Source organism: Tupaia chinensis, unplaced genomic scaffold (assembly GCF_000334495.1).
Source record: "Tupaia chinensis unplaced genomic scaffold, TupChi_1.0 Scaffold000133_1, whole genome shotgun sequence".
NCBI lineage: Eukaryota > Metazoa > Chordata > Mammalia > Scandentia > Tupaiidae > Tupaia > Tupaia belangeri.
Genome location: NW_006159602.1, coordinates 1,027,572 through 1,054,704, shown reverse-complemented (window position 1 = coordinate 1,054,704; position 27,133 = coordinate 1,027,572). Strand labels below are relative to the sequence as shown.

Genomic DNA, 27,133 nt, shown 5'->3' with positions numbered 1-27,133 from the left:
AAAAAGCATATGAAGAAATGCTCAATATCCCTCATCATAAGGGAGATGCAGATAAAAACCACAATGAGATACCACCTAACCCCTGTCAGAATGGCAAAGATTAAGAATATAAAAAGTGATAAATATTGGCAGGGATGTGGTGAAAAGGGAACTCTCTTACACTGTTGGTGGAAATGTAAACTTGTTCAGCCACTGTGGAGAACAATCTGGAGGTTTCTCAAAGATCTACAAATAGAACTGCCATTTGATCCAGCAATCCCACTTCTGGGTATCTACCCAAAGGACAGGAGAACACTCAGTCAGAAAAGTGCTTGCACATCAGTGTTTATTACAGCATTATTTACGATTGCCAAGACATGTAACCAACCCAAATGTCCACAAACCGATGAATGGATTGGAAAAATGTGGTATATATACTCTACAGAATACTACTCAGCCATAACAAATAACAAGACCCTGGCATTTGTTAGAAAGTGGTCAGATATGGAGGACCTATTGCTGAGTGAAGTAAGCAAGGCTATGAAAGAAAGATATTGTATGTACCCACTCAATGTATACCGACTAGCCGCACTCTATGGTAGAGAGCAAATTATTGGAGGACATAAAAGCAGTGAAAATACTTAAGGAGAATAAGACAGTGTGGAATTGGAGGGGGAGTGAAGAGAAGAGGATAGAGAAAGATAGCAAGAGAACAAATAGAGAGGCATGACATTAGTGGGACACAGATAAATGGCTTATTACCTGTTGATGACGACGTGTATAGTATTCTCAACTGAATTGCTCTGAGAAGTATTTCATGATGGGTAAAGTCTTTTTACAAGCAAAATGATAAATAGTGATTGACTGGTTAAAAATAATTGGAATAATAATAATAATGAACGGGAAAAACAATGAAAAGATATTGAATGATGAAGTGGGAATTTTAATGTCTCTGTATTTAATGTCAAATGAGCAGACTGACATGTATGGCATTCCCTTTTGAAAAAGCAATGTAATACACTGTAAAGTTATGCAATTCAGTGTAATATAAACAAGATTATGATGATAATATATAAAAAATAAATAAATTTATGTCATAACCATCTTTGAGGCATTATCATATCATACAAGGATGAGTATGTTTTATAAAAAAAGTCAAAGTAAATAAGGTCTTTTGCCTCAATTGTTAGCTATGTTCACACTGAATAGAGTTTCAATATCTAGGAAATGAAACAACTGGATACTGTTTAAAAAAAAGCATGGTTTAAAAAGAAGGAAAAATCAATGGAGAAAATACATAGTAGAACAGATAGTGAATTTTGCAATGCAGTTTTGGGATAAAGAAAAGGGAAGTCAAACTTTTTGAGCACTGGGTTTGCATTTCAGTTCATGAGGAAGAGTGGAGCAGAAAGAAGCCTGATCATACTCACTGCTCATCTCTCTGACTTAGAGATGATTTATTAAATCAAAGATGGACAGATTGTTGAATGCCATCTACCTGGACACAGGGTCATACTCCCGTGGAAAGCATAAAGGTGCTTTCAGCTATGCCAGGAAAGAGGTTGGTGAAAGCTTCTCAGAACAAAACAGTTTTGCTGTCGTTTTTCTAGAGCACTCTTGTGACTGAACCTCTGGGGTCATAACTAGTTTCAGATTAATAGGGATCAGGGCCCAGCTCCATGACCTGGTCATTAAGGCCCCATGCCTTGAGTCCTGGACCTGGCAGATAAGTTTATGCCTGCCACCTTCAAGCCTGTCTAATTTGGATTTAGAAATCCTTGGGCTATAGCTTAGAAATATCAACTTGATTTTTCCCAGGCTAGATTGGTAGGATGCTGGATTTACAATTTACGAAGTCATAACTAGAGATACGAGCTTGGGCATGCTGACAAAATATGTTCCGCCTAATCTTTATATTCTCCTCTAAGCCTACTCTGACCTATACTTCCATAGTATCTTGAAATTTCATGACAGATAATCATATTTTTAAGTATGCATGTTTAAGAGAAAATTTTACTTCATTAATGGTTTGTAACTGGATATCAAAATTGATATAGTATATAGGTCAAATGAGCAGACTGAACTGAGCATCTTGATAGAAAGTGTTGTTTTGGTATCATATTGTACTGTTACTGTTTTGCATGTGATTTTCAATATACATGGAAGAGATATTAATGCAAGGGGTCTTCACAAAGTTGGTGGAAATATGCATATTATGAAAAAACTATGAACAGATTTAAAATATTTTTTTCAAGAAATTAAAGTTATAGGAACCGGCAGTTAGTGTAATGGCTATGTTGCTGGACTCCCATGTAGTCGACCGCAGTTTGCGTCCCGGACCCGGCGGCTTAAAACTCACACCGGGCACGTGTGCATGCGTGCCCAAGATCCCGAGAGGAGAATGGAGGAGAAGGGATTGCGGCGTGGCCACCCCCCCAGGGGGGTGATTTCTCGCTTTCTATCTCTGTCTCTCTATGTCTGTCGAGCGCACGTGCCCTATAGCAAAAACCTCTCCAAAGGAAAAAAAAACAACTCATGCCGGGCACATGTGTGTGCATGCCCAAGATCCCTAGAGGAGAACAGAGGAGAAGGGATTGCAGCATGGCCATCCTCCCTGGTGGGTGATTTCTCACTTTCTGTCTCTTTGTCTCTCTCTGTCTGTCTGGTGAGTGCACACATGCGCCCTATAGCAAAAACCTCTCCAAAAAAAAAAAGAAAGAAAGAAAGAAAGAAAAAATCCCGAGAGGAGAATGGAGGAGAAGAGATTGCGGTGTGGCCATCCCCCCTGGGAGGTAATTTCTTGCTTTCTGTCTCTCTGTCTCCCTCTGTCTGGCAAGCGCATGCGCCCTATAGCAAAAACCTCTCCAAAAAAAACAACAAAAAATGTTTTTTAAGAATTATTTTAATTTAATTGAACTTAATTAAATTAATTTATTTATTTTAATTTGCCCAGAGAGGGACAGAGAGAGGAAGAGAGAGAGAAAGCAAGCCGCCAGGTTCAGGACTCGAACTGTGGTCGGCCATGTGGGAGTCCAGTGCCCTTAACCACCATGCCACCTGCTGGCCCCATCAAAAAATGTTAACAAGGTGTTTTTCTTTTTTTATCAATGGCAGAGCTCTGAAGTATTTCCTTACTCAAATAAACAAATGATCTCTTTTCTACACTAATGTCAGTGTACTTGATATTAATGAAGAACCTAAGCCTTATTCAATTGATATAACTGCACATTCAGAATTAAGGAATCAATCCATGGTAATTTATTTTTTAATATAAAATAAAATAACCTAATGAAAATGTTACATCTATCAATATGTCTGGTTAGTTCTATATGTATTTTTGGACGAACATTTTCACAGCATTTTGGCCTATCAAATGAAATTTGTACTTAAGGCATTCCCAATTTTCTTCTTTACACCATGTTCCTGATGAAGAAACCAGAATCACACCACAACACTTCAAAGAAACTGTCAGAAAATGTTAACATGCTGAAAACATTCTCCCAGAATGGCATGAAGATGAATTAAAATCAAATCTTTTTTACTTAGCTGTCCAGTCTAGGCTTAAAAAAATAGTTTCTTTCTTACCACTGAGCTGGTAGTAACAGTTTCTTTTATTTTTGATACTTTAACTCGTAATTTATCCAATTCTTTCTTCTTTGTTAAAGTTTCCTTCCTCTTAAGTTCACATATCTTTTTATATTCTTCCATCTATATTGACAAACATAATAAACCAATCAAAGAGCCTATTAACACAACAAAGTTTAAGAGATCTTTTTTTTTAAGCTTGTCAGCCTAGTTCATTTTCAATCTAAGTTTAACATGAAAAAAAATTAAATAACACAAAATTGGAGTTTGTTATTTCGCAGTATTACAGAAGAAACAATGCACCACAATGGTCAAACTGTCATTACAAAATATTGAAGCAGTAACTTCTGGGCAGGACTTTTGTCCCTAGATAGTTACCATAAGCAAAGGGCTACACAGTGTGACACCTCCTGTCACTCATATTCTTTCCCACCAGTTGAGACACTGCTATGCAATCAAATGTCTTGAGGGGTCAAGTGTCCTTTTTCTCCTTCTCTATCCCATCTCAATATTCTCAGAAGATACCACCAAGAATGTTTGTCAGCGTTGGGGACAAATAAGTGGTTTCTCATATCCTGCCTCAGATTCTACACAATTCTGTATTTAAAAAAATAAATCATGGGGGCCAGCAGGTGGTGTGGTGGTTAAGGTGCTGGACTCTCATGGGGCTGACCATGATTTGAGTCCTAGACCCAGACATTTAAAACTCATGCCAGGCAGGTGTGCGTGCATGCCCAAAATCCCAAGAGGAGAATGTAGAAGAAGGAATTGCAGCATGGCCATGCCCCATGGGGGGTGATTTCTCACTTTCTCTGTCTCTGCCTCTCTGGGGAGCACACACACCCTCTAGCAAAAATCTCTCTTTTTAAGTATCATGCCACTCACCTTCGTAGCCAATAGGTCTTTTTTCAGCAAATAGTCTGATCTTTCTTTTTCCATTAACTCCTCTGTTTCTTGAATACGTCTTTTTTGCAGTTCTAGTTCTTCTTTCTCCAAGTTAATTTTGGTGTAAGTCTCATTAATGTAAACAGTGGTGCTGGCTTTTTCTTCCATTGTGTGGTTGAGCAACAGGACAAAGTGTGCGTGCTTTTTTGCTAGCTCTTCTTGCTTTTCACTAAGAGGAAAGTAGGGCTCTTAGGAGAGGAACTTAAAGTCTGTTTGGTGAGATGAGCCCACATACAGAGGGAAATTGTAGGGGATATTTATATTTATAGCTGTGTTTGTGATTTTTTTAAACTTGTGAGACGTGGACAGAAGAAAACATAAAATAAGCGTGAACCAGGACCAGCAGATGATGGTGTAATAGGTCGCTGGACTCCCACATCGTCTATCGCAGTTGGGAGTCCCAGATCCCACAGCTTAAAACATGCTGGGCGCATGTACCTGTGTGCCCAAAATCCCAAGAGGAGAACAGAGGAGAAAGGATTGTGGCTTGGACTCCCCCTGGAGGGTGATTTCTCCCTTTCTGTCTCTGTCTCTTCAGTGAGCACACTATAGCAAAAATTTCTCTCAAACAAACAAAAGTGTCAACCACACAATTGTTAACCACTGCAAAAATGTTACGGGGCCATGCCCCCTGAGTGCGCCAAGTTGTAACTATGGGGTATTTTGGTTTAAAGCATAGAGTGATTCAAAAGCAATTCTGAACAGGTAAATGGGATCCAGTCAGATGAATGTTTCGTCTGTACCCTCACCATTTCAGTCTTCTCATTCTGAGGTACATAGTCAAGTCAAAGAAAGATAACAATCCCACCACATCTCTAGCCACCCACTGAAGCCTACAGGAAGACCCCGAGAGAAAGCTAGACTTCCTCTGGAAAGAAGGTAGGGAAGGAGGAGACCGAGTCCATCTTCACCATCCAGAGGATGCTTGAAACCTGATTTGAACCTTATCTTCTCCCACACAGCCAAATCTGACTTCAAGAGGAATCTTTCCTCTCACACCCGTTTCTGGCTACATCCATCTAAGGAATGCTTTAAGATTGGGAGAAAAGTGCTAGCAGGTGGTGTGGTGGTTAAGGCCCTGGACTGCCACATGGCTGACCCTGGTTCAAGCCCCAGACCTGGCAGCTTGCTTTCTCTCTTTCTCTAGTGAGCACTATAGTAAATTTAAGATAATAATAAATACAATAAAATAAATAATTCCTAAAAAAAAGTTTGGAAGAAACATGTATCCCCAGGTTAACAATAAAAGAGTGGAAGGCGGGATAATGGGTGCCATTTCTGTTTTCATTTTTTTCTTTTTGGTTTTGTTTGTGTGTTTTTAATTTAATGGAGGGCATGTGCTCTTGCAGGAGTGAAAAAGAGAGAAGGAAAGTATAAAATAATCCCCAAGGGGATTGTCATGCCACAATCCTTTTTCCTCCATTCTCCTCTTGGGATTGTGAGCACGCACTCATACTCGCCCAGTGGGTTTTGCAAGCTGATGGTCTGGGACTTGAACCTCACTGTTTTCCATGTCCAACCACCGCACCACTGACTGGCCCTCTGTTTTCCTTTTAGAAAAGCTCCAGCAATGTAAAAAGACCTTTCTTCCCTTTTCTAGTCCCCAGGTTAGAAACTTTAATTAAAGAGAGTGAGGGGAAGGTTATGTTTGAAGGCTCAGAAAAATGGAACAGGCAGTTGGGAAATTTATTTTCCAGAGGTCAAACTCCCCAATGGAAATGTGATAAAAAGAAACTTAGGGAAGAGGCTCAGAGAGGAGTCAGATAACAGGTGTCCCATCCTACAGAAAAAGGCTTCTAAAGGAAACCTAAGGATGAAAAGACACTCAGGAAAGCAAAGCAAACAAAATTAAAAAGTCTAATCCAAAAACCTAACTAGTATAGATTGAGAAGAGAGCATTCAAGAACAAAATGCAGGGACCAGCAGTTAGCGTAATGGCTATGTCGCTGAACTCCCATGTAGCTGACCACGGTTCGAATCCCAGACCTGGTGGCTTAAACTCACACCAGGTGCGTTTGTGTGCATGCCCAAGATCTCGAGAGGAGAATGGAGAAGGGACTGTGGCATTGCTTTCGGTCTCTCTGTCTCTCTCTGTCTTTCTGGCAAGCGCACGTGCCCTATAGCAAAACTTCTCAAAAAAAAAAAGAAAAAAGAAAAAAAAAAGAAAAGGAAAGAAAAATAGATGTAGGAAGTGACCGTAGTTTGGTCAGCTGACTAAACCAAACCACCACTTTCCATTTGTGCTCTGCCTTTCCATAAAGATGTGTCTAGTAAGTGCTTCTCCAGTGCAGGTGCGATCAGAACTGGCAGCATCAGCACCATCTGGAAACTGTTAGGGCTACACTTGTGTGTGTGTGTGTGTGTGTGTGTGTGTGTGTTGTGTGTGTGTGTGTGTTTTGTTCTGTTTTGCTGTAGGGCACATGCACTCACCAGAGGGAGACAGAGAGAAAGAGAGAGAGGGAAAGTGAGAAATCAGCCCCCAGGCGTATGGACGCATTACAATTCCTTACCCTCCACTCTCCTCTCAGGATTTTGGGCACACACATGTGTGAACCTGGCATTATTTTCAAGCCGCCAGGTCTGGGACTTGAAACTCATAGCTGGTCATGTGGGATCCAGCACCTTAACTATCATGCCACCTTCCGGCTCTACACCTTTTATTTAACGTAAAGAATTTTTTTAAGTTTTGCTATAGGGCATGTGTGAGAGAGAGAGAGAGAGAGAGAGAGAGAGAAACCACCTCCTAGGGTGGATGACTATGTTACAAATCCTTTTCCATTCTCCTCTTGGGATTTTTGCACACATGCCTGGCATGTTTTTCAAGCTGACAGGTCTGAGACTCAAACAGCATGGTCAGCCATGTGACCTAGCTGCCTTAATCACCACACCACCTGGCTGGCTTCTAATTTTATTTTTTAATTTGTCAAAGGGCATGTGTGCTCACTGGAGACAGGGAGAAAGCACCCTCTATGGGGGACGGTCATGCCACAACTCCTTCTCCTCTACCTCTCCTTCCTTTCAGGATTTTGAGCATGCACACATACCTGGAGTGATTCTCAAGTGCATGGATCTGGGCCCTGATCAGCAATGTGGGATCCAGTGTTTTAACCACAACACCACCAGCTGGCTCAGGACTACACATTCCTGTCTGCATCCTGCTACCCTCTAGCCCTATCACGCTGGAAATTCTGGGGGCAGGTCCCAGTATTTTGTATTTCAACAAGCCCTCCAGGTGATTCTGATGCATGCTCAAGTCTAAGAATCACTAGTCTTTAGGGGTGCAATGTTTCTGACTAATTGGTATGCATATCCAAACTAAATATTATCTCTTTTTTGTCATTAGTTTAGAAATAGTCTTATTTATATAGTCCTTGGCAACTGTGGCTTGCAAGCACCATTCACAAATCTGCATTATGGATCCCCAAAAAGGACTTGAGGATTCAGTATGTTCGAGTTTAAATTACCTTTCTTTTTCCTGGAACATCTCCCAGGACAGGTGTCCTGGGGCCTGGTTTGGGAAACTCGTCCCTGGGCCTCAAGGTCTCTGTCTGAATTCTAATATGTTGATATCTGGGCACCAAGCAACACTGATTATCTTAGCTTTCCAAGATTTATTTTCTTTCTTTCTTTCTTTCTTTCTTTCTTTCTTTCTTTCTTTCTTTCTTTCTTTCTTCTCTTTCTTTCCAATGATGAGGGTTCTTTAGACACTTCTCACTCAGGAAAACCAACATTCTGATCTTGTGCATTAGTCCTACTAATTTTCTTGCAACACAGAATTATTTTGGAAAGATTTTATTGTTGTTTTTCTTTCAGAATATATATATTTTCCTTTCATAGAATGGAGAAGTCAAGAGTTGTGGCCCCCATTTTACAGATGGAGAAAACGAGGTCCATGGGATACAGTGCTGGCCTGAGGCAACACAGTTAGTAATGAAGGAAAAGAAAATGCAAGACTCCGATCCTGAGCCACAGGCAGGATATATTCTGTCTCATCTAGTTACAGATAAAATCCAGAACCTTCTCCTGAGAACCACCCTCCTCCTTAGCTCACAGAAGATTATAAGAATGACCGAATATCTTGGGACCAGCAGTTAGCTTAATGGCTATGTCGCTGGACTCCCACGTAGTCGACCGCGGTTCACATCCCGGACCCGGTAGCTTAAAACTCACGCTGGGCGCGTGTGCGTGTGTGCCCAAGATCCCGAGAGGAGAATGGAGGAGAAGGGATTGTGGCATGGCCATCCCCCCTTGGGGGTGATTTCCTGCTTTCTATCTCTCTGTCTCTATCTGTCTGGCGAGGGCACACGCCCTATAGCAAAAACCTCTCCAAGAAAAAAAAAAAAAAAAAGAATGACCAAATATCTTTAAGGAGCTGAAGTAAATACAGTAGATCTGGTTTGATAGATTATTTACAATGTAATCCCAGCAAGATTTCTTGCCCTGGTGATAAGGGCTTGTAAACTGAATTCTACAAAAATAGAGACTAAAATCATTGTGTGTTTCTTTGGAGGTAGCATTTGAGGGAGGATGTTATAAACAAAGAGTAGTTGTTGCTAGGGAGATGGATTATCTCTGAATTTTACAGATGCCTTCACTGCAGTGGTTGAAGTTTTTGTTTTGTTTTGTTTTTTGATTTTTTGCCATAGGGAGGGCACCACCATGCCTATTGAAGTTTTTTTTTTTTTTATCCATTCATTCATTTCTTCCATGAGAGAAAATGTAAATGTATGTGTGTGTGTATGTGTGTGTGTGAGAGAGAGAAAGACAGAGAGAGAGAGAGACAGGCAACACCAACAGGGTTGCAATCCTCATGTTGCAATCCTCCCTGAGTCTCAAATGGCCTGGATCTCAGACATACATCTGCCCACTGTGTTCAGGGAGGTCCCAGCACTCGAACCCAGGGCCTTTCCCATGTGAGTCCAGTTGCATTATTGCTGCAACACTGCCTGGCCCCAGTGGTTGAAGATTTTCTGCTCCCCTCCCCAGCCCTGTGCAGTCAGATCAGAGGGCAAATCTTTCAGGACTATTTTCCTACTCCCAGAACCCCTTCCTTAAGTGCCCAGTAAAAAATACCTACCCCAGAGCTTCATTTTTTTCATTCAGATCAATTATTGTCTTCTTCAGAAGCTCTACTTCATTATCCAGCCTTATAATTTTCATTCGTATTTTATTTATCTCAGAAAGATTTAATCTCCGAGCATCGGTCACACATTCTTAAAAGTAAGTGAAAATGTCATTAAATTATGTGAGAAAGAACACAATCGTAGATACTGACTTTTTGAATCATGGAAAAAAATGTCTCTTTTGGAAATATTCTTCTAATTATATTATTGTATCAAACACCTTCTACTTACCCCTTTGGTGCCTCTCGATCTCACTTCTTCTTATTCTTTTTTTGGGTGCTGCTATGGTGACCAGCTTTCCTTGGGCTCTGAACTCCGAACAGGTACAGTCTGACAGCACTGAATCCTGCTTGTTCCATGCACTTCTCACCTCCTGCCTAGGACTTCTGTCGCCTCCACCATGGGGCTCCTTTTCCTACCCTGATCCATGCACGTGCAACCCAGAAGTGCAGGAGGGAAGGCCAATATTGGACCAATGATGGGATAGAGGCAGTGCGTAAGTATTTCCTCCCTTTCCCAGACTGCTGTGCGGTCCTGAGTCGAGGTGACACTGTCTTGGAGACATGTTCTCATAATTAGTTAGTTGCAGTTAGCAGCAGCCGACATCATAATGTATCCTATATTGGCTTTCCCTTCTCCTTGACTTTGTTCTCTTACTCTACCGTGCTCTTTGGATTGTACTCCCTAATGAAACAGTCAAGAGGCATTGCCCTTGGCTCTGCTTGCTGGGAAATTCAATGTATTACAGAACAAATTGTTCATCAGTAAATAATGAATTAGTCCAAGGCACATAAGATGTCAAGGGATCATCTGACAGCGTGATGGACAGACAGTCAACATGCATGAATTTTTGAACATTGCTGTTTAGAAAGGTGCTGGATTTTTCATCTCTACACAACAAATTTCTCAGAAAATAGTTGGTAGTTCTAGAGGAGAAAGTAGGCTATTTTTTTTTCTAGGCTACTATCAATAGTTAAATTGTTCATTATAGCAGGGCTTTTCAAATGTTGTTTCTCACATATTCATATATATCACCTGGAGATCTTGCTAAAAATGCAGATTCTGACACAGTGTATCTGCAGTGGGTCTGAGATTCTGTTTTTAACAAGCTCTCAGGTGCTGCTTATGCTGAGATCGCACTGAGTAGCAAGGCTTCACCACATAAGGCCAATTCCATGTACTTGGTTAAATATACAGCACATAGCAAATTCCTAATAAGGTAATATCATTGTTTTTCTTCTAAAATATCTTTCCTAATTATAAAAGAAACCCAATTTGGAAAATAAAGAAAAACAACTAAAGAAAATAAAGCAAAAGCATTCTTTATTCTGCCTTTGTTGCAGATTTTTTCTAAGTCTTATTTTTTACCTCTGAATATATAGTTTGTTAAATTTCTTTTTTCCTATTGAGCTAGACTAAGACCAAGCATATTGTTTTATAACCTGCTATATCATTCCAGGGTCCAATTAGGAGATACGCATCTCAGTAAATTGAACAGAGTATGTTTACTAGAAAGACTTAGAAACTACATCAGAGGATTAGAATCATGAGGAGTGAATAGTAAGAAGTGAAAAGAACTCTCAGGATCCCAGGGAAAGCAGACAGAAGGAGCAGCTGCTCCCCTAAGGCTGAGACAGCATGCTCTAAGAAGCAGCACATTCACATCTAAGAACAGGCCCTCATCAGAGATGACTGTGGCTTACCGAACGGGGAAGAACTACATAACATGCTGGGCTGGTAGAACTTGTTGGAAATGTACTCTCTGGAACGTTGCGGGAACTTGTTCACAGGAAAGTACCATACTTCAGAACTCATTGCAAAACTACCAAAGGGGGTGCCAGAGAAGCTGTTCTTGGAGAAGTGCCTCACTGGCAGCTCTCCACCATGAAGCTACCCAGGGATTCTGGGGGAAACTGCTGGAGACTATGGATTGCCAGATGCTGCGAGAGTCTGGTGTGGAGAAGCAGCATGCCCTGCCACAGTCTGCCAAGCTGAGCACACTGAAACCAGAAAGAGGATCCCTTCCTACTCCAGTATCCCTCAAGTGCCTTGTACTGTCGATGTTTAACATCGTAGCAGCTGTGAAAGGAGCAATTCTATGGAATCTAGTTCCATCATCACAGAGCAGACAATGAAGTGTAGATTTAGAGCTAAGAGGCAATAAGTGGATAATTAAAACCTCTACTTAAGGGGCCAGCAGGTGGTATGGTAGGTTAAGGCACTGGACTCCCATGGCTGACTGCAGTTTGAGTCCTGGGCCTGGTGCCTTGAAAGTCACACCGGGTACATGTGCATGTGTGCCCAAAATCCCAAGAGGAGAATGGAGGACAAGGGATTGGGGCATGGCCATCTTCCCTGGGGGGGGTAATGTCTCACTCTCCTTTTCACTGTATCTCTCTCTTTCTCTCTCCATCCAGCATACACACCCTATGGCAAAAACCATAAAGTTAAAAAAGAAAGAAAGAGAGAAAACAAAACCTTTTACTTAAAATATTATTTACTTATTATGACCACTCTTTTTTGCTCAGTACCCCAGGGAAACAGATTCTAAAATTTTTGTGTGAAAAACATATTGTGTGGTGACCACATAAATATCTTCTCTAAGGTAAGAAAAGGAAGCAGGGCTGAGAAGAGGAGGAGTATCAAACTGTGGTGTGCTCTGAAGCTGTGAGGACACATCACAGATATGCTACACTGAGGCAAGGCTGTAGACCCTCAGTGACCAATCACTGAATGTAGGTGGCACTTTGTTAGAAATATAATCTGGGTGAAGCATCTCTTTTTGTTGAGGGCAATTTCTGGAGAGGAACACAACTGTGAGACTCAACCAACATTTCTGGCAACTGGGGAAAAGAAATTGGATTTTATACCAAATATAAATTTAACTCAAATTAGGTCAAAGTCCTACATGTCAGAGCTAAAACTGAGAAACTCTTAATAGAAAACATAGGGAATACTTCACAATATTAGATTTAGCAATGATTTCTTGGATATGATACCAAATGCACAGGCAAAAAAAGGGAAAAATATAGGTAAACAAATTAGACTATATTGAAATTTAAAACTTTTGTACATCAAGGGTCAATATCGACAAAGTGAAAAGGCAACCCATGGAATGGAAGAAAATATCTTCAAATTGTATATTTAATGAGATGTTAACATTAAGAATACGAAAAGAATGCGTACAATTCAACAAGACAACCCAACTAAAAGTTGGGCAAAGGCCTTTAAGAGACAGTTCTACTGAGATATACCAATGATCAATAAATGCATGAAAAGATGTTCAGTATCATTTGTCTTTAGGGAAATACAAGTCCAAAATCACAATAAGGGGGCCAGCTGGTGGTATGGTGGTTAAGGTGCTAGACTCCCACATGGCCTACCACAGTTCAAGTCTTGGATACAGAGGTGTGTGTACGTGTGTGGCCAAAATCTTGAGAAGAAAATGGAGGAGAAGAGATTGTGGCGTGGCCATCCCTCCCTTGGGGGTAATTTCTCACTTCCCCTCTCTCTGTCTCTCTCTCTAGTGAGTACACACACCATATGGAAAAAGCCATAAAAACAAACAAAGAAGCAAAACCAAAAAAAACCAAACCATCCACTGGGATGGCTATCAAAAACAGACAAACAAAATACCAGAAAATAAGAATTGGCAAGGATGCAGAGCAACTAGAACTCTTACGCATTGCTGGTGTCAATATAAAATGATACAGCCATCGTGGAAAACAGTGTGGTCGATCTTCAAAAAATTAAATGTTTAATTATTATACAGTCCAGCATTTCCACTTCTGCACAGACATCCAAAAGAAAAAAAAGTAGGAATTTGAATAGATATTTGGACACACACCTTTATAGTCACATTATTCACAAGAGCCAAAAGGAAGAAACAATTCAAGTGTGTATCAACAGATGAATGGATAGACAAAACATGGCCTATACATACAGTGAAAAATTATTCAGCCTTAAAAAGGAAAAAATAATTTCTCACATGTGCTACACTATGAACAAACCTTAGAGTCATTATGCCATGTGAAATAAGCTAGTCACAAAAGATGAATATTGTATGACATCACTTATTTGAGGGGCTCTTCAAAAAGTTGGTGGAAAATATGCCTTATTTTTACTATATGTAGATTTAAATTTTTTCTTTCAGTAAAACAAACTTATACTTGAACCCCATTTTTTCATAAAGTTTTTAAGTCCCTTCACATGAGATAACTAGAGTAACTAAACTCATAGAGACCGAAAGTAGAGTGGTAGCTCAGGGCAGCCAAGCTGCCTGTTAATTGTAAAAATATCAATTGGGAATGAGTTGATTAATATATCTTTAGTCTTTATAGAAACTGAATTATATAAACTCAAAATTTTCTGGTCCCCCCCAACCCCAGAGAGAAAGAGAGTGAAAACATCCTCGTAATGGGTGTGATCATGACATAATTCTTTTTCCACTGTTTCCCCATACCATTACGATTTGGGATATGCATGCACATGTGCCCAGAATGATTTCAAGCTTTTGGAGCCATAATTCCAACTGCGGTTGGCCATGTGGGATCCAGCTCCCTGTGCACAGCACTTAACCATTGTGCTATCAGTCCAGCTGGTAAATTTAAGTTTTTATAAATTTTCTACTGAATATGTAAGGGAAAATTACTATCACTGTGTTTATGCCCTCTATTATTTTAAACTATAATTACATAAGCAATAACTATGAAACTCATCTTGTTTGAAGTATTTGGGTCTGTGTTGTATAAGATAAACTACGTCTGCCGAGTTGATAAACTCTCAAATACCTTCCAATTCCCTGCTCATGATATTGGGAAGAGTCTCCAAAAGAAAATAGAGTCTGCTGAATTCCATGCTTTCAATTTCCAGAAGATCAATTGTCTTTTTTCTCATTTCTTCCTGGAAATTTAAATTATATTTGTTAAAAGTTATTAAATGTAATCATTGACTTCCTAGACAGTGCTTTATACATATTTTCCAGAGTCAAAATTAAATTTTCATTAAACATTTTTCTGTTGTTATTTTTGTGTGGAACAGAGAGAAGGGAAAAGCATTTACTATATAATCTGTTTTTAAAATGTCATTGTTAAATTGCTTTGAAATTTCTCCTGATTTCCTTCTACTCCAAAATCATTTTTCTATGTGTATCTGTTTCTTATATGCAATTTCAATCATTTTGGAAGAAAAGACTCCAAAACAAGTGTAATATTGAGAAACACCTTACTTATTGAAAAATGAAAATTGGTCTACAAAATATGCTTCCATATAAAGAGAATGATCATTCTCTTACACATACCTACAAATCTAGGTGAGGAGATGTTTTTTATCTGCTTTTAGGTAAAGTTCCTTCAAAAGAGGAAAACCACTAAAATTAAGTTAGTGGACACATAGTTTAATCATCTTTAAATAAATGGCCACAATGGTTATAGCTATTTTATAACCTGAGAAATTGCCATTATGTTTTATGAATTTTAAAAAGCAGACTACACAATTGTATATATCATATATATAGCATGATCACTTTTTTGTAAAAAAAAAAAAAAGATTAAACTCAACACAGGCATCACCTATACCCTGAAAGCAGAAAGGATATTCATCAAAGAGCTTATTGTGACTAGTGGATCATGTGGTTTCCTTCTTTTTCTTTTCTCTCTCTCTCTCTCTCTTTTTTTTTTTTTTTTTTTGCCATAAGGCATATGTGCTCGCTGAAGACAGAGAGAGACAGTGAGAGGAAAGTGAGAAACCACCCCCTAGGCCAGATGGCCAGGCTGCAATCCCTTGTCCTAGGATTTTAAGCTCGCTCTCTCTCTCTCTCTCTCTCTCTCTCTCTCTCTCACACACACACACACACACACACACACACACACACACGCCTGGTATGATTTTTAAGTTGTTGAGTCTGGGACATGAACTACACTAGACCATGTGGGAGTCCAGTGCCTTAACCACCATGCCATCTGCTGGCTCTAGTTTCCTTTTTCTTATCTACCTTTTTCTAAATTTTCTAGAGTAGACCTTTATTCCTCTTACAAAAGTGAAAAATTATTAATTTTTAAAGTAGAGGGATTTATCTGTTATTTAAGAGATTTCATAGGTCAAATATTAAATGGATACACACTAGGTAATTTAGCCACAATAAATATTGTGACCCCTGCAAATCTTGGAGAAAACACAACTGAAAGAACCCAGCAGAGGGGAGATGGTTTCCACAGGAGCTCAGTGCAGCTCAGCACACACGCGCTCCAAGTGCTCACACACCAGTAAAGCATTACCAAGTATGGTTATGTAGTTTATAGATGTAAGGGCATATAATTATATAAAATTATATAAAAAGATACAGTATATAGTAATGAGGTTTTTATCAGCAGTTTGTAGATAAACTTTTTTACCAGCCATGTTTCTACATTTTTAGATACTTCATTTGCAGTAGATTTTTGTTCAATATTTTAAAATCAAATGAAGAGACTTCACCATTCTGATCACATCAAGGATATGCTGTAAACACCATCAGAGGGAAACATGGCTGTGACATCTCAGAAGGAAATTCTTTAAATATACCTTCAACACATTTTTGATAGTGGCTAGGTTAGGGTAATTAAGAGAGTTTCTGCGGCTGGCCCCATGGTCTGGTGGTTCAGGCATCAGGATTCCATATGGCTGACCATGCAGCTCATTCGTGTCACCGTACCTTGAGAAACACACTGAATATGCATGCCCAAAATTCTGAAAGGAGGGAGAGATGGAGAAGGGATTCCTGTGTGACCACTCCCCATGGGAGGTACCTTCTTCTCTCTGTTGCTCTCTGACAAGCATAGGCACTCTCTAGCAACAACAAAAAGGTTTGTTTTTCTTTTCACTAAAAGCTACAGTCTTCTTCAGTGAAACAGATGTCAAGTAATCTTTCCTCAGTTAAGCAAGGAATTGCTTATAGAGAACTGAGCTAAGTGGCACCATGCATACAATTTATTCTAGAGACTGTTTAAAGCGATGCTTACCTAGTGATGTCCTAAGGTTTTGCCCATGTGGCCCACCCATTAACTGAGTTCTGCTATTACTTATTCTCCTTTTCCTAAATGACTTTGTTCTTATCTGCAGCACAGGTTTGTAATTCAGTTTTCTGCATGGAAAATTGGGCAACAATCTACAGTTGATCAACACTGGTGCAAATGCTTAGAAAAGATTTTAAACCCAAGCTAAATGTTTTCCTTCATTTAAGTGTCTTGAACAAAGTTGGTGCTAAATTAAAGTTTGAAGAAATAAGTAGAAGAATTGAAATACAAGTTCTTATGGATAATACAATACCAATTTCTTAACAGCTACAGCAATGTCCTTAAGAAAGATTCGGGCTTCTTCATTGCATTTAAAATAGTCATTTTGTAGTGATTGTTCTGAAAAATAAATGAGAAAGTTAAGATTTTTTTAGTGTAGCCATCTAAATCCTACTTAAACCTTTATAACCTAGAGCAGATGTTTACTTGGCTGGCGGTTACATCTTCTGTCTCTGGGTTTCTATTGTCCTTTACATGAATCTCTTTTGTACTTGTTTCCTATTTCATAGTATCCTAATTTAAGTACATTTTATGCTCCTTGATGACAAACTGCCCTTAAGATTTTTCTTTCCATCTCTTGTATTAGAAAGAAGGCATCTTTATTGCATAAGACAAAAATTAATATTTATATAAGGGACAAGTCTAATATACCCATGAGGTAGGTTTGACTAAGAATAGTTTCATATGTATACATTTATATAATAATTATAATATGATATTTTGCCAAAAACACACATTTAACTAACTGCTAAAAACAAATGTCATTTTTAAAATTTCTGTATAAAAATGTGATGTATGAGATGAAATGAAATATTTGTAAAACTGGTAGGTGTAAAGTAGACAGAGGTTTTTTTTGAGAGAGATTTTTGCTCTAGGGCACATGCACTCACGAGAGAGAGAGAGACAGAGAGACAGAGAGACAGAGAGCTAGAAAATGAAAACTCGAGAAATCACCCCTCAAGGGGAGGGCCATGCCACAATCCCTTCTCCTCCATTCTCCTCTTGGGATTTTGGGCACACGTGCACCCAGTGTGAGAGTCAAGCGGCAGAGTTTGGGACTTAAACTACGGTTGGCCACATGGGAGTCCAGTGCTTTAACCAGCACATCACCTGCTGGCTGCAGTAGACAAAGATTTTAAACCTTTTGATTCATTGGCATACTTAGCATGATGTCTTTCACATTCTGTGAGTAGGAGCTACTTGAAAGGAGAGGCTCATGAAATGCTAGTAAAGGTAATGAAGATAAGATACATGTAGTAATGGAAAGAAGGAAGGAAATAAAAAGTATAAAAAGAAGAAAAGAGAGGTAACAGTTTTTGTTGCCACTGCATTCCATGGACATTGTCTAACTGGATTCCTGGCCTGTGTCTTCATGCGTCAGCTGAGTTAGATGTGATCGTGTTTTACATGTATTATCTAAATTGATTCTTCTGACCTTATAATGATTCCTGACTCTTAGGTACCAAATAGAAGACTTTTGAGGTCACATCATACATGCAAAATCGTAAGTCTGATCAGTGGTAGAGTCTGGATTCAAAGCCACGTGGTGTGACTCTAGGCCTCATATTCTTAACAGCAATATTTCTCTCTCAGAAGAGTAAAAAGTAATGTCTGCCTTAAGTTCCAAGGAACTTAAGATTCCCATATCGAACTAAGCTTTCAAACCGAGGGAAAAGCAGTTTCTGAGTCTGCAAGCATTGACTGCCATCTCCTCTACTTTTCTCTGTGGAATGAATGAGCATGAACTTTATCTGGCTTGCAAATGTGCTAAAGAGTAACATGTTTTCTCACACTCAGAGCAAGAAGGCCTAATGAAGTTTTCTCCTTTGCCAAACTTTCTGAGGGTCCAGAAATTATTAGGAAAAAATGTATTTGTGCGTTAAGTACTAAGATGGCCTAGAGATCAAGCATGAAGGAGTTTAAGACCCTATCATTGATAATGGCCTTGGATACATGAGAATAACTTAGGTCTTTCCGGCGATGTTATGATTTGGAAGATGGTTTGTCCCCCAAAGTTTCATATTTTGGAATCTGATGTTGAGAGGTGGTGAGTGAGACCTAGTGGGTGGCGGGTGACAGGATCATGATGATTGCATTATGGCAACAACAGTCTTATGAATAGATTAATGATGTCTCAGGAGATCCAGAGAGTTCTAGCTTGTGTGAGAAGAGGTTAGTTATCCCAAGAGCTGATAGTTCTAAGAGAGTGTGAGCTGTGGGCAGCTCTCCCGCTCTCTGCCTGCCATCTTCTACGAGTCTGTCAGTCATGCTGTACTGTAGGCTGGCCTGAGGCTACCTATGCCTTCAGACTTTCCAGCACCAGAATTGTGAGTCAAAACAGATCCTTATTCTTTTTAATACACCCAGTCTCAGATATTTCTGTTAGCAACACAATACGGACTAAGATTAGTGGTTAACATTCTTCATGACAATACTTACCCAAGTCAATCTGGTAAGAATTGTGAAATTAAATTACTTTGTCCAGGAAGGAAAAGATGAACTATCTCAAACTAACAGTCACATTGTAACAGAATCAATATGACTATCTTCAAGCAATGAGATGATTACAGTGAAGCAATGAGCTGTTGTTTGGCCTAAAATGGTGTTTGTGCTGAACAAGAAATGCCCTTTCTTGGACTATGTCTTATCTTAAATTTAGGTGACTGGATTACAGGTTCGGATTTCTAACTGAAGTTTATTTCTGTTCACATGTGCTAAATATTTTTAAAATGTAATTTTCATGGCCTCATATTAATACACAGGAGCTTCTAAAACACTTCCTTTCCTATTTTCGTGTTAATTCTCCAGGTCGCCATGACAAATGTGGGAAGAAAGGAACTTGCGAAGGAAAAGCAAGGAAGAGAAACGCGGGTGGGTACTCGGGTCGCGGGTAAGAGGCAGTGTCCTGGGAATCAGGGATGTGTCACTAGCTATTAACGTGAGCTGGATCAAGTCACCCAGCTTCACTAGAGCAGGAGAGCTGTGCATTGGGTCCCAGACGCCATCTCTCTCTCCCCAGCCTCCGAAGAAGGCTCTGCCCTGGTCCGGGGTGCCCTCGGTTCCGGAAAGAAGGCTGCAGATAAGCGCATCCTAAGCGCCACCTCTGGGGACAGCTCTCCCCGCGCCCGCGGGGCTCTCACCCACAACCAAGAGCTGCTCCAGCGCCGCGGCCGCCACCGAGGAGCCCAAGGCGGCGGGAAGCCCAGGGTGGCGGGAAAAGTGAATAACTCCAGGGAGGCCCCCGTGGAACCGGCGGCCGCCCGCGCCACCTTCTCGCCGATCCCTGCTGGGCTCCCTGGGCTCAGGGCCATTTTGGGCTGCGGTCAGGCGCTTCTGAGGCCAGTGAGTAGGTCCGCCGGTTGCCAGGGGCAACGAGATCGCTGAGGTCCTCCGGCGCCCCCTGGTGGTCGGCACCGAGGTGGGCTCCCTCTCGGGTTCTCTAACTTTACAAGAATTTAGAAGGTCCTGGAAGGATGTCTCCTTTCCTGCTTTGCATTTCCATTTCTGTAGTTCAGGTCTTCTACCTTCCTCGTGCACCACATCCTCTGACCACTTCGAACGCGCCTCTGTGCCGAGTACCGCAGGAGGACCTTGGAAGACAGCAGCTCACTTAATCTTCATGGTGGCTTTGTGAGGCAGGTTCTTGGATTATCTCCACTTTTACAGAAAAGGGCACTCAGGTGTGTATGAGAAAATGAACTGCCCAAGGCCATAGGAGAATTACAGTCGAGTCCATATGAATCTTTCTACTGTGCTACAAACTGGTCTCCTGTATTCTTTAAAACTCTCAAGCTTGGATCTGTTATGTCAGTGAGCACATTTTGCCCCAAATTATAGTGATTTTCATCTCTGCCCGTTTCTCCATCAAACTGTGAGCTCTTTGAAGACAGGAATAGAGTAACCTGTGAGCTCTTTGAAGACAGGAACAGGGTATTATTTATTTATCTCTGCATCTCAAAATCCAGCTACCATCAGGCTCAGTTGGAATATAATTGGTAGTTTCTGTTCCAGTCTGTTCTAATTAACAAAAATGCCTGCGTCTGGGTAAGTTAAAATAATAGAAGTTTACTTAACCGGGGTTTGGAGGGCCACAGTTCAGGGTCACATCTGGTGAGGGGCAGGAGCTTGACCATGTCTGTCTCATTCCCTGTCCTTGTAAACCCACCAGGATTCAATCATGGGAACCCCACCTTAAGGTTAATCACTTCCCTTAGACACCCCCTTTCAACACCACAATCAGGTTACACCTCAACTCTCTGCCATTACAGTGGCTCACTAAGGTTTTTTTCTCCAAGAATTACCTACTTATTTAATTCTATTTGTTATTATTATTTTTTAATTTGATGAGAGAGAAAGGAAAAATGAGAAAGCAAGCCACCAGATCCAGGACTTGAATTATGGTCTGCCCTGTGGGAGTCCAGCACTTTAACAAATGAGCCATCAAAAAATTTGAGAAGGAGGTTGCTGAGATGGGAAAGGGCTCCTTCAAATACAGTTGGGTCTTGAATAAACTGAAAGCTGAACATGAGCGTGTTGTCACCATTGATATCTCCCTGTGGAAATTTGAGACCAGCAAGTATTATGTGACTGTCATCGATGCCCCAGGACACAGAGACTTTATCAAGAACATGATTACAGGCACATCTCAGGCTGACTGTGCTGTCCTGATTGTTGCTGCTGATGTTGGTGAATTTGAAGCTGGTATCTCTGAGAATGGGCAGACCTGTGAGCATGCCCTTCTGGCTTACACACTGGGTGTGAAACTAATTGTTGGTATTAACAAAATGGATTCTACTGAGCCACCCTATAGTCAGAAGAGGTACGAGGAAATTGTTAAAGAAGTCAGCACCTACATTAAGAAAATTGGCTACAACCCCAACATGGTAACATTTGTGCCAATTTCTGGTTGGAATGGTGACAACATGTTGGAGACAAGTGCTAATATGCCATGGTTCAAGGGATGGAAAGTCACCCATAAAGATGGCAATGCCAGTGGAACCACACTGCTTGAAGCTCTGGATTGCATCCTGCCACCAACTCGTCCAACTGACAGGCCCTTGCATCTCCCCCCCCAGGATACGTACAAAATTGGTGGTATTGACACTGTCCCTGTGGGCCGAGTGGAGACTGGTGTGCTCCAACATGGTGTGGTGGCAACCTTTGCACCAGTCAATGTGACAACTGAAGTCAAGTCTGTTGAAATGCACCATGAAGCTCTGAGTGAAGCTCTTCCTGGGGACAACATGGGCTTCAATGCAAGACCGTGTCTGTCAAAGATGTTCAACATGCCAGTGTTGCTGGTGACAGTAAAATGACCCACCAATGGAAGCAGCTGGCTTCACTGCTTAGGTGATTATCCTGAACTATCCAGGCCAGATCAGTGCTGGCTATGCTCCTGTACTAGACTGTCACACAGCTCATATTGCTTGCAAATTTGCTGAGCTGAAGGAAAAGACTGATCGCCATTCTGGTAGATGGCAGGAGACAAAGAGTTGAGAAGAGCTGGAGGATTTTCCATGGAATGTCAGCCATGCACACATTTTCCAAACTAATATTTATCACCCCAGCATCAGCCAGCTGGCTGGGTGGGCCTTTTTTAGGGGCTGCAAAGGAATCAAAGTAGCTTCTGGCATCAAATAAAAAGGACATCTTTGTCTTCCTCTGTTATATACTTAGGATCTCTCCAGTTTTGCTTTTGTTTTTGTTTTATCTTGTTTTGTTTCTTTTAGAGAGATTCTTTGCTATAGGGTGTGTGCACTTGAGGACTTGAGGGAGAGACAGAGAGACAGAAATTGAGAACTCACCTCCCCCGGGGGAATGGCTATGCTGCAATCCTTTCTTCTCCATTCTCCTCTTGGGATTTTTGGCACGCGTGCACACACACCTGGCGTGAATTTTAAGCAACCAAGTCTGGGACTTCAATTGCAGTCGATTATGTGGGAGTCCAGTGACATAACCATTGAGCCATTTGCTGGTCCGAGATCTCTCCAGTTTAAGCTTTCAAGTCGGCTTTATACCTTGAAGGTCTACAGAGTGTTTGTACATTAGACAAAGATCCTATACCTTTTGGGCTTCTCATGGCTTCTAAAATACTTGTATTTGGTCTATAACTCTTAGTTACAGTGACTAGCACACAGTTGTGATAAAATGGCAGGAAGATCATGTCCCTTATGTAGAGCCAGATTGTTAGAGACACAAACAGATGGATTCGAGCCCCAGGTGGGAGTGAGCCAGACAAGGAAAGCAAGACATCTTTGAAGCAGGGTAGGCCATGTCAGTGTTTGTAGTAACACCCAATTAGCAGGCTTCCTTTGCAACTGTCTCTTGACTACTTGTTTTTATCCCTCATCAGCAATTTGTTGAGGCTAAACAGATTTGGGACAAATACTGGTGGATTTCTTTTTCTTTCTTTTTTTAAAAGGGGAAATCTTCAGTACACTATTTATGATGACTTGAAAGTGAAATTTAAATTGCATATTTACGTCATCATGCCAATACAAACAGCTCAAAGGAGTTGGATACAGAGGATTTAGTCTTTTAAAAGTCTTTTAAAGATAAACTTACATATTCCGATTCAAGAAGAGATCTATATTTTAAAAAGTTAACATTTTATTTTAACTGTTATATCTGATTTGGTTTTAGAACTGCTTTTGGAGTTAACCTCTCAGTCTCCAATCTGCATCTGTAAAATGGTTGGACTATGAAGATTAAGCAGAATGAGCATGAAGCAGAGGCAGAGGCTGACCACAGAGCAATGCTAAGTAGTTCCTTTTCTTTTTCTTTTACTAATGAAAAAGAAAAAAAACACACAAAATATCTCTTCTGAAATACAAATGTTACTGTCTTTATGCCATCTCTAGCCTGCCTTGGTTATTCAACTGAAAATTACTTTAGTTAAATGAACAGTCACCATCTCAGAGATGGGAAAATGATTTTATTTTCATGCCATTTCTACTGGGTAGCAGTGACTTCCAGAAAGGTTCCAAGGCCTAATCTTGGCACAGAAGGAAAGATGTTTATGAAAGTCCTGGAGAAAGTTGTGGCTGCACATGTGTCAGCATCAGACTCCCTGGTTCACAATCTATTGTGTGCCTACTGTGTGCTGGGCATTGTGCTAGGCACTGACATGTACTAAAGGGACCCCTAGGTGGCGCCAGAGAAAGTCCTTTGAGGAAGAGAGACCTGAGTATTGAGGTATCGAGATCTTCTCTTGTTACTTCCTTAATGAAGAAGAAAAAGAGGGAAAACAGAAGCATGAAAAAAAGAACGGGGTGGGGGGGGGATCCGACAGGTGTCATGGTGGTTGAGTTGATGGACTCCCACATGGCCAACTGCATTTGAGTCTCGGACCTGGTGACTTGCTTTCTCACTTCATCTTTCTCTTGCTGTGAGCTCATGTGCCCTATAGCAAATTTTTAAAAAAAATTCATTAAATTAAATACACAATTCTAAAAACAACGACAACAAAACAAAACAAAATGGGGGGGAGGAGAGAGGTAGGAATCTGAAGATGCAGCTGCCTATCCTCATGGTATCTTCCTTTCCTAACCTCCCTCCCTATTCCAAGGACTAAGAGCTATTTTGTTTGGCCTAAAAGTTCATTTTTTCTAATTAATCCAGCTCTCTGAATAAACACATGGGTGAGACTTGGCCCTATCTTGGACAAAATAGTGTTGAAGCTGCAAAAAGAGGGAGAGTTTTGAAGCAGTTTATAGCCAGGTATAATTCCCTGTAAGACGCATGCAGTAACATAACTATTAATACCATACTACCCCTGCCCGCAGAGTCCTGCAGTTTTACAAAGTGTACACGCTCCCATGACTGCCACAGCTCTCCAGGTGATTATGACGATGATTTTATATTTCAGGAAATATAGAGGAGAGGAGAGATTCAACATCAGACAGTGGCACAGTCCTCTCCAGGCCAGAGGCACTGCCTGCTTTGCCAGCTGTCTTGTGACTGTGCCATCAGGCAGGGATGTGGCTGGGACAGGTGCAGGAGCAGGAGCCCTCTGGATTGTGAGGGATGCGAGGCCACGGAGAGGGTGGCCAATGAGCATGCGAGAAAAAGCTAGAGCCCAGTCAGAAATTTGAGTTATGATTTCACTGTCAAGGGCCTTGAATTCTACACTAAGGAGCTGGACTTTTGGCTGCAGGCTATGCTATGAATACATTGATGGGGAGCAGATTAAGTTGCTCCCTGCTGGCAGCTGCTGGCTAATTCAGTTTATTTCTGCCCAAAGTAATGTTTTATGATAGGATAGAATATCAATTACAGGCACTATAATTTTTTCAGCTGAGTATGTGCAGAGTAATCAGAAATTACACTGAGCCTGAAATGACTAATGCTATATTTAGTAAGAACACCTCATTTTCTTTTCTTCAATCACTCTTGTTTCAAGTGGCATCAGTAATTGGCCAGCCATGGTGCAGGGATAATTTGAGAGACCAGTCCACATGGAAAAGTCCAGACTTGTGTGCTGGGCAGGTGTGCCTGTGATCCTGGCTGGCTGGGGCTGAGGATGGACTGCAGCATGAAGATCTCATTGGGAGTACCTGTCTCTTTGTCTTTGTTTTGGAAGAAATAAATAAACTTTAAAAATTATATCTAGGCCAAAAAAAATAAAAAATAAAAAATTTTTTAAAAATTTAAAAAAAGGGGAACCAGCAGTTAGCGTAATGGCTATGTCACTGGACTCCCATGTAGTCGACCATGATTCGCGTCCTGGACCCAGTGGCTTCAAACACACCCCGGGGGCGGGGGCCGGCCTGCTCCGGAAGAGAAGGGACTGCGGCGTGGCCACCACCCAGGGTGATTTCTTGCTTTCTGTCTGTCTTTCTCTCTCTGTCTTTCTGGTGAGCATGCATGCCCTACAGAAAAAAAAAAAAAAAAAACCCCCACAAAAAAAAAAAAAAAAAAAAAAAACTATATCTAGGGGCCAGCAGGTGGCATGATGGTTAAGACACTGGACTCCCACATGGCCACATGGCCATTATTTGAGTCCCAGACCAGGTGATTTGAAAATTATCCCGGGCATGTGTGCGTGCATGCCCAAAATCCCAGGAGAAGAATAGAGAAGAGGAATTGTGGCATGGTGATCCTTACAGGGGGTAGTTTTTCACTTTTCTCCTCACTATATCTCTCTAGTGAGTGTATGTGCCCTATGGCAAAGGCCTAAAAAAAGAAAGTAAAATTTTTAAATGTGGCAATGATGATCTTAAAAAATATTCAGCATTTTCATAGACATTTCCAACACTCATAATTTTAAGTAGCAGTATTCATATTTTCCTTATTTTTTCTATTTTAATTTAAATTCTTATTTTCAAAAAATGTGTTAGATTAGATGATTCATATGAAGATGATTCAGTAAAGATCACTGGAATAGATGAGCTCTCATTTGATTTTTAAAAATCTGTCTTCTTGTTTTTTAATTTACACAATGTCAGCACACTGGATGACCTCCATATATATGAGTGCAATTGGAAATTTCTAGAACTTTTTAGGAAAAGTGAAAATACAAATTGGTTATTATAGCTTTCATTCTCACTTCTTGCCATCCCCTCACAGACCTTCAGCCAACTCTCCACTCACCTTGTCTTCCATGACTTCCTTGAACCTCCCAACCAGTTTTCTCTTACTAAATCTCTGCCTCTTCTAAACCCTGCTGCCTTGGTACTTCTCTGCTTCCTCTCATTACCATAGCACTTCTTAAAAGTGTGGGGGAGCAGGTGGCATGGTGAAGATACTGAATCCCACATGGCTGACTCCGTGGTTCAAGTCCCAGACTTGAAAAATGTGCCAGGCATGTGTCTATGTATGCCCCAAATCCTATGAGGAGACTGGAGAAGAAGAGATTGTGGAGTGGCCATTCCCCACTACATTTATTGTGGTCATCATTGTAGAGATGATTTCTCACTTTCCCTGTCTCTGTGTCTCTCTCTGACAAGTACATGCACCCTATGACTCTGCTCCTGAACCATAAACTCACCTCCTAATTGGTTCCCAGGATAGCATATCATTCTGCTTTTCTCCCTCTGGCTATTCCTTTTTCACATCCTTCACTGACTCTCTTGTCTCCCTTCTATATGGTAGGAAGAGGTCATTCTCCCTGGATGCCCTTGCTGGTATTGCCAGCCCATCTCAAAAGCTGACTCATGCATACATTTGTTTTCTTTCTTCCTTCCTTTTTTTTTCCTTCCTTCCTTCCTTCCTTCCTTCCTTCCTTCCTTCCTTCCTTCCTTCCTTCCTTCGTTCTTTCTTTCTTTCTTTCTTTCTTTCTTTCTTTCTTTCTTTCTTTCTTTCTTTCTTTCTTTCTTTCTTTTAGAGATTTTTGCCATAGGGCACATGAGCTCACCAGAGAGACAGAAAGCAAGAAATCACCCCCCAGAGGAATGGCCATATCATGATCCCTTCTATTGTGAACTCCATTCTCCTTTTGGGATTTTAGGC

At 40.8% G+C, this 27,133-nt stretch overlaps 1 protein-coding gene across 1 annotated transcript in view; it reads right to left on the bottom strand.

Moving 5' to 3' along the window:
- CCDC175 (coiled-coil domain containing 175) overlaps positions 1 to 20,016 on the bottom strand; it is a 75,101-nt gene extending 55,085 nt beyond the window's left edge. Inside the window, 7 exon segments of the mRNA XM_006144829.3 lie at positions 3,565 to 3,687; positions 4,450 to 4,678; positions 9,587 to 9,722; positions 14,423 to 14,534; positions 16,938 to 17,023; positions 19,825 to 19,888; positions 19,891 to 20,016. Of these exon segments, the coding sequence (XP_006144891.1) occupies positions 3,565 to 3,687; positions 4,450 to 4,678; positions 9,587 to 9,722; positions 14,423 to 14,534; positions 16,938 to 17,023; positions 19,825 to 19,888; positions 19,891 to 19,995 (855 nt within the window). The 5' untranslated portion in view covers positions 19,996 to 20,016.
- Between the last annotated feature and the right edge of the window lie 7,117 nt (positions 20,017 to 27,133).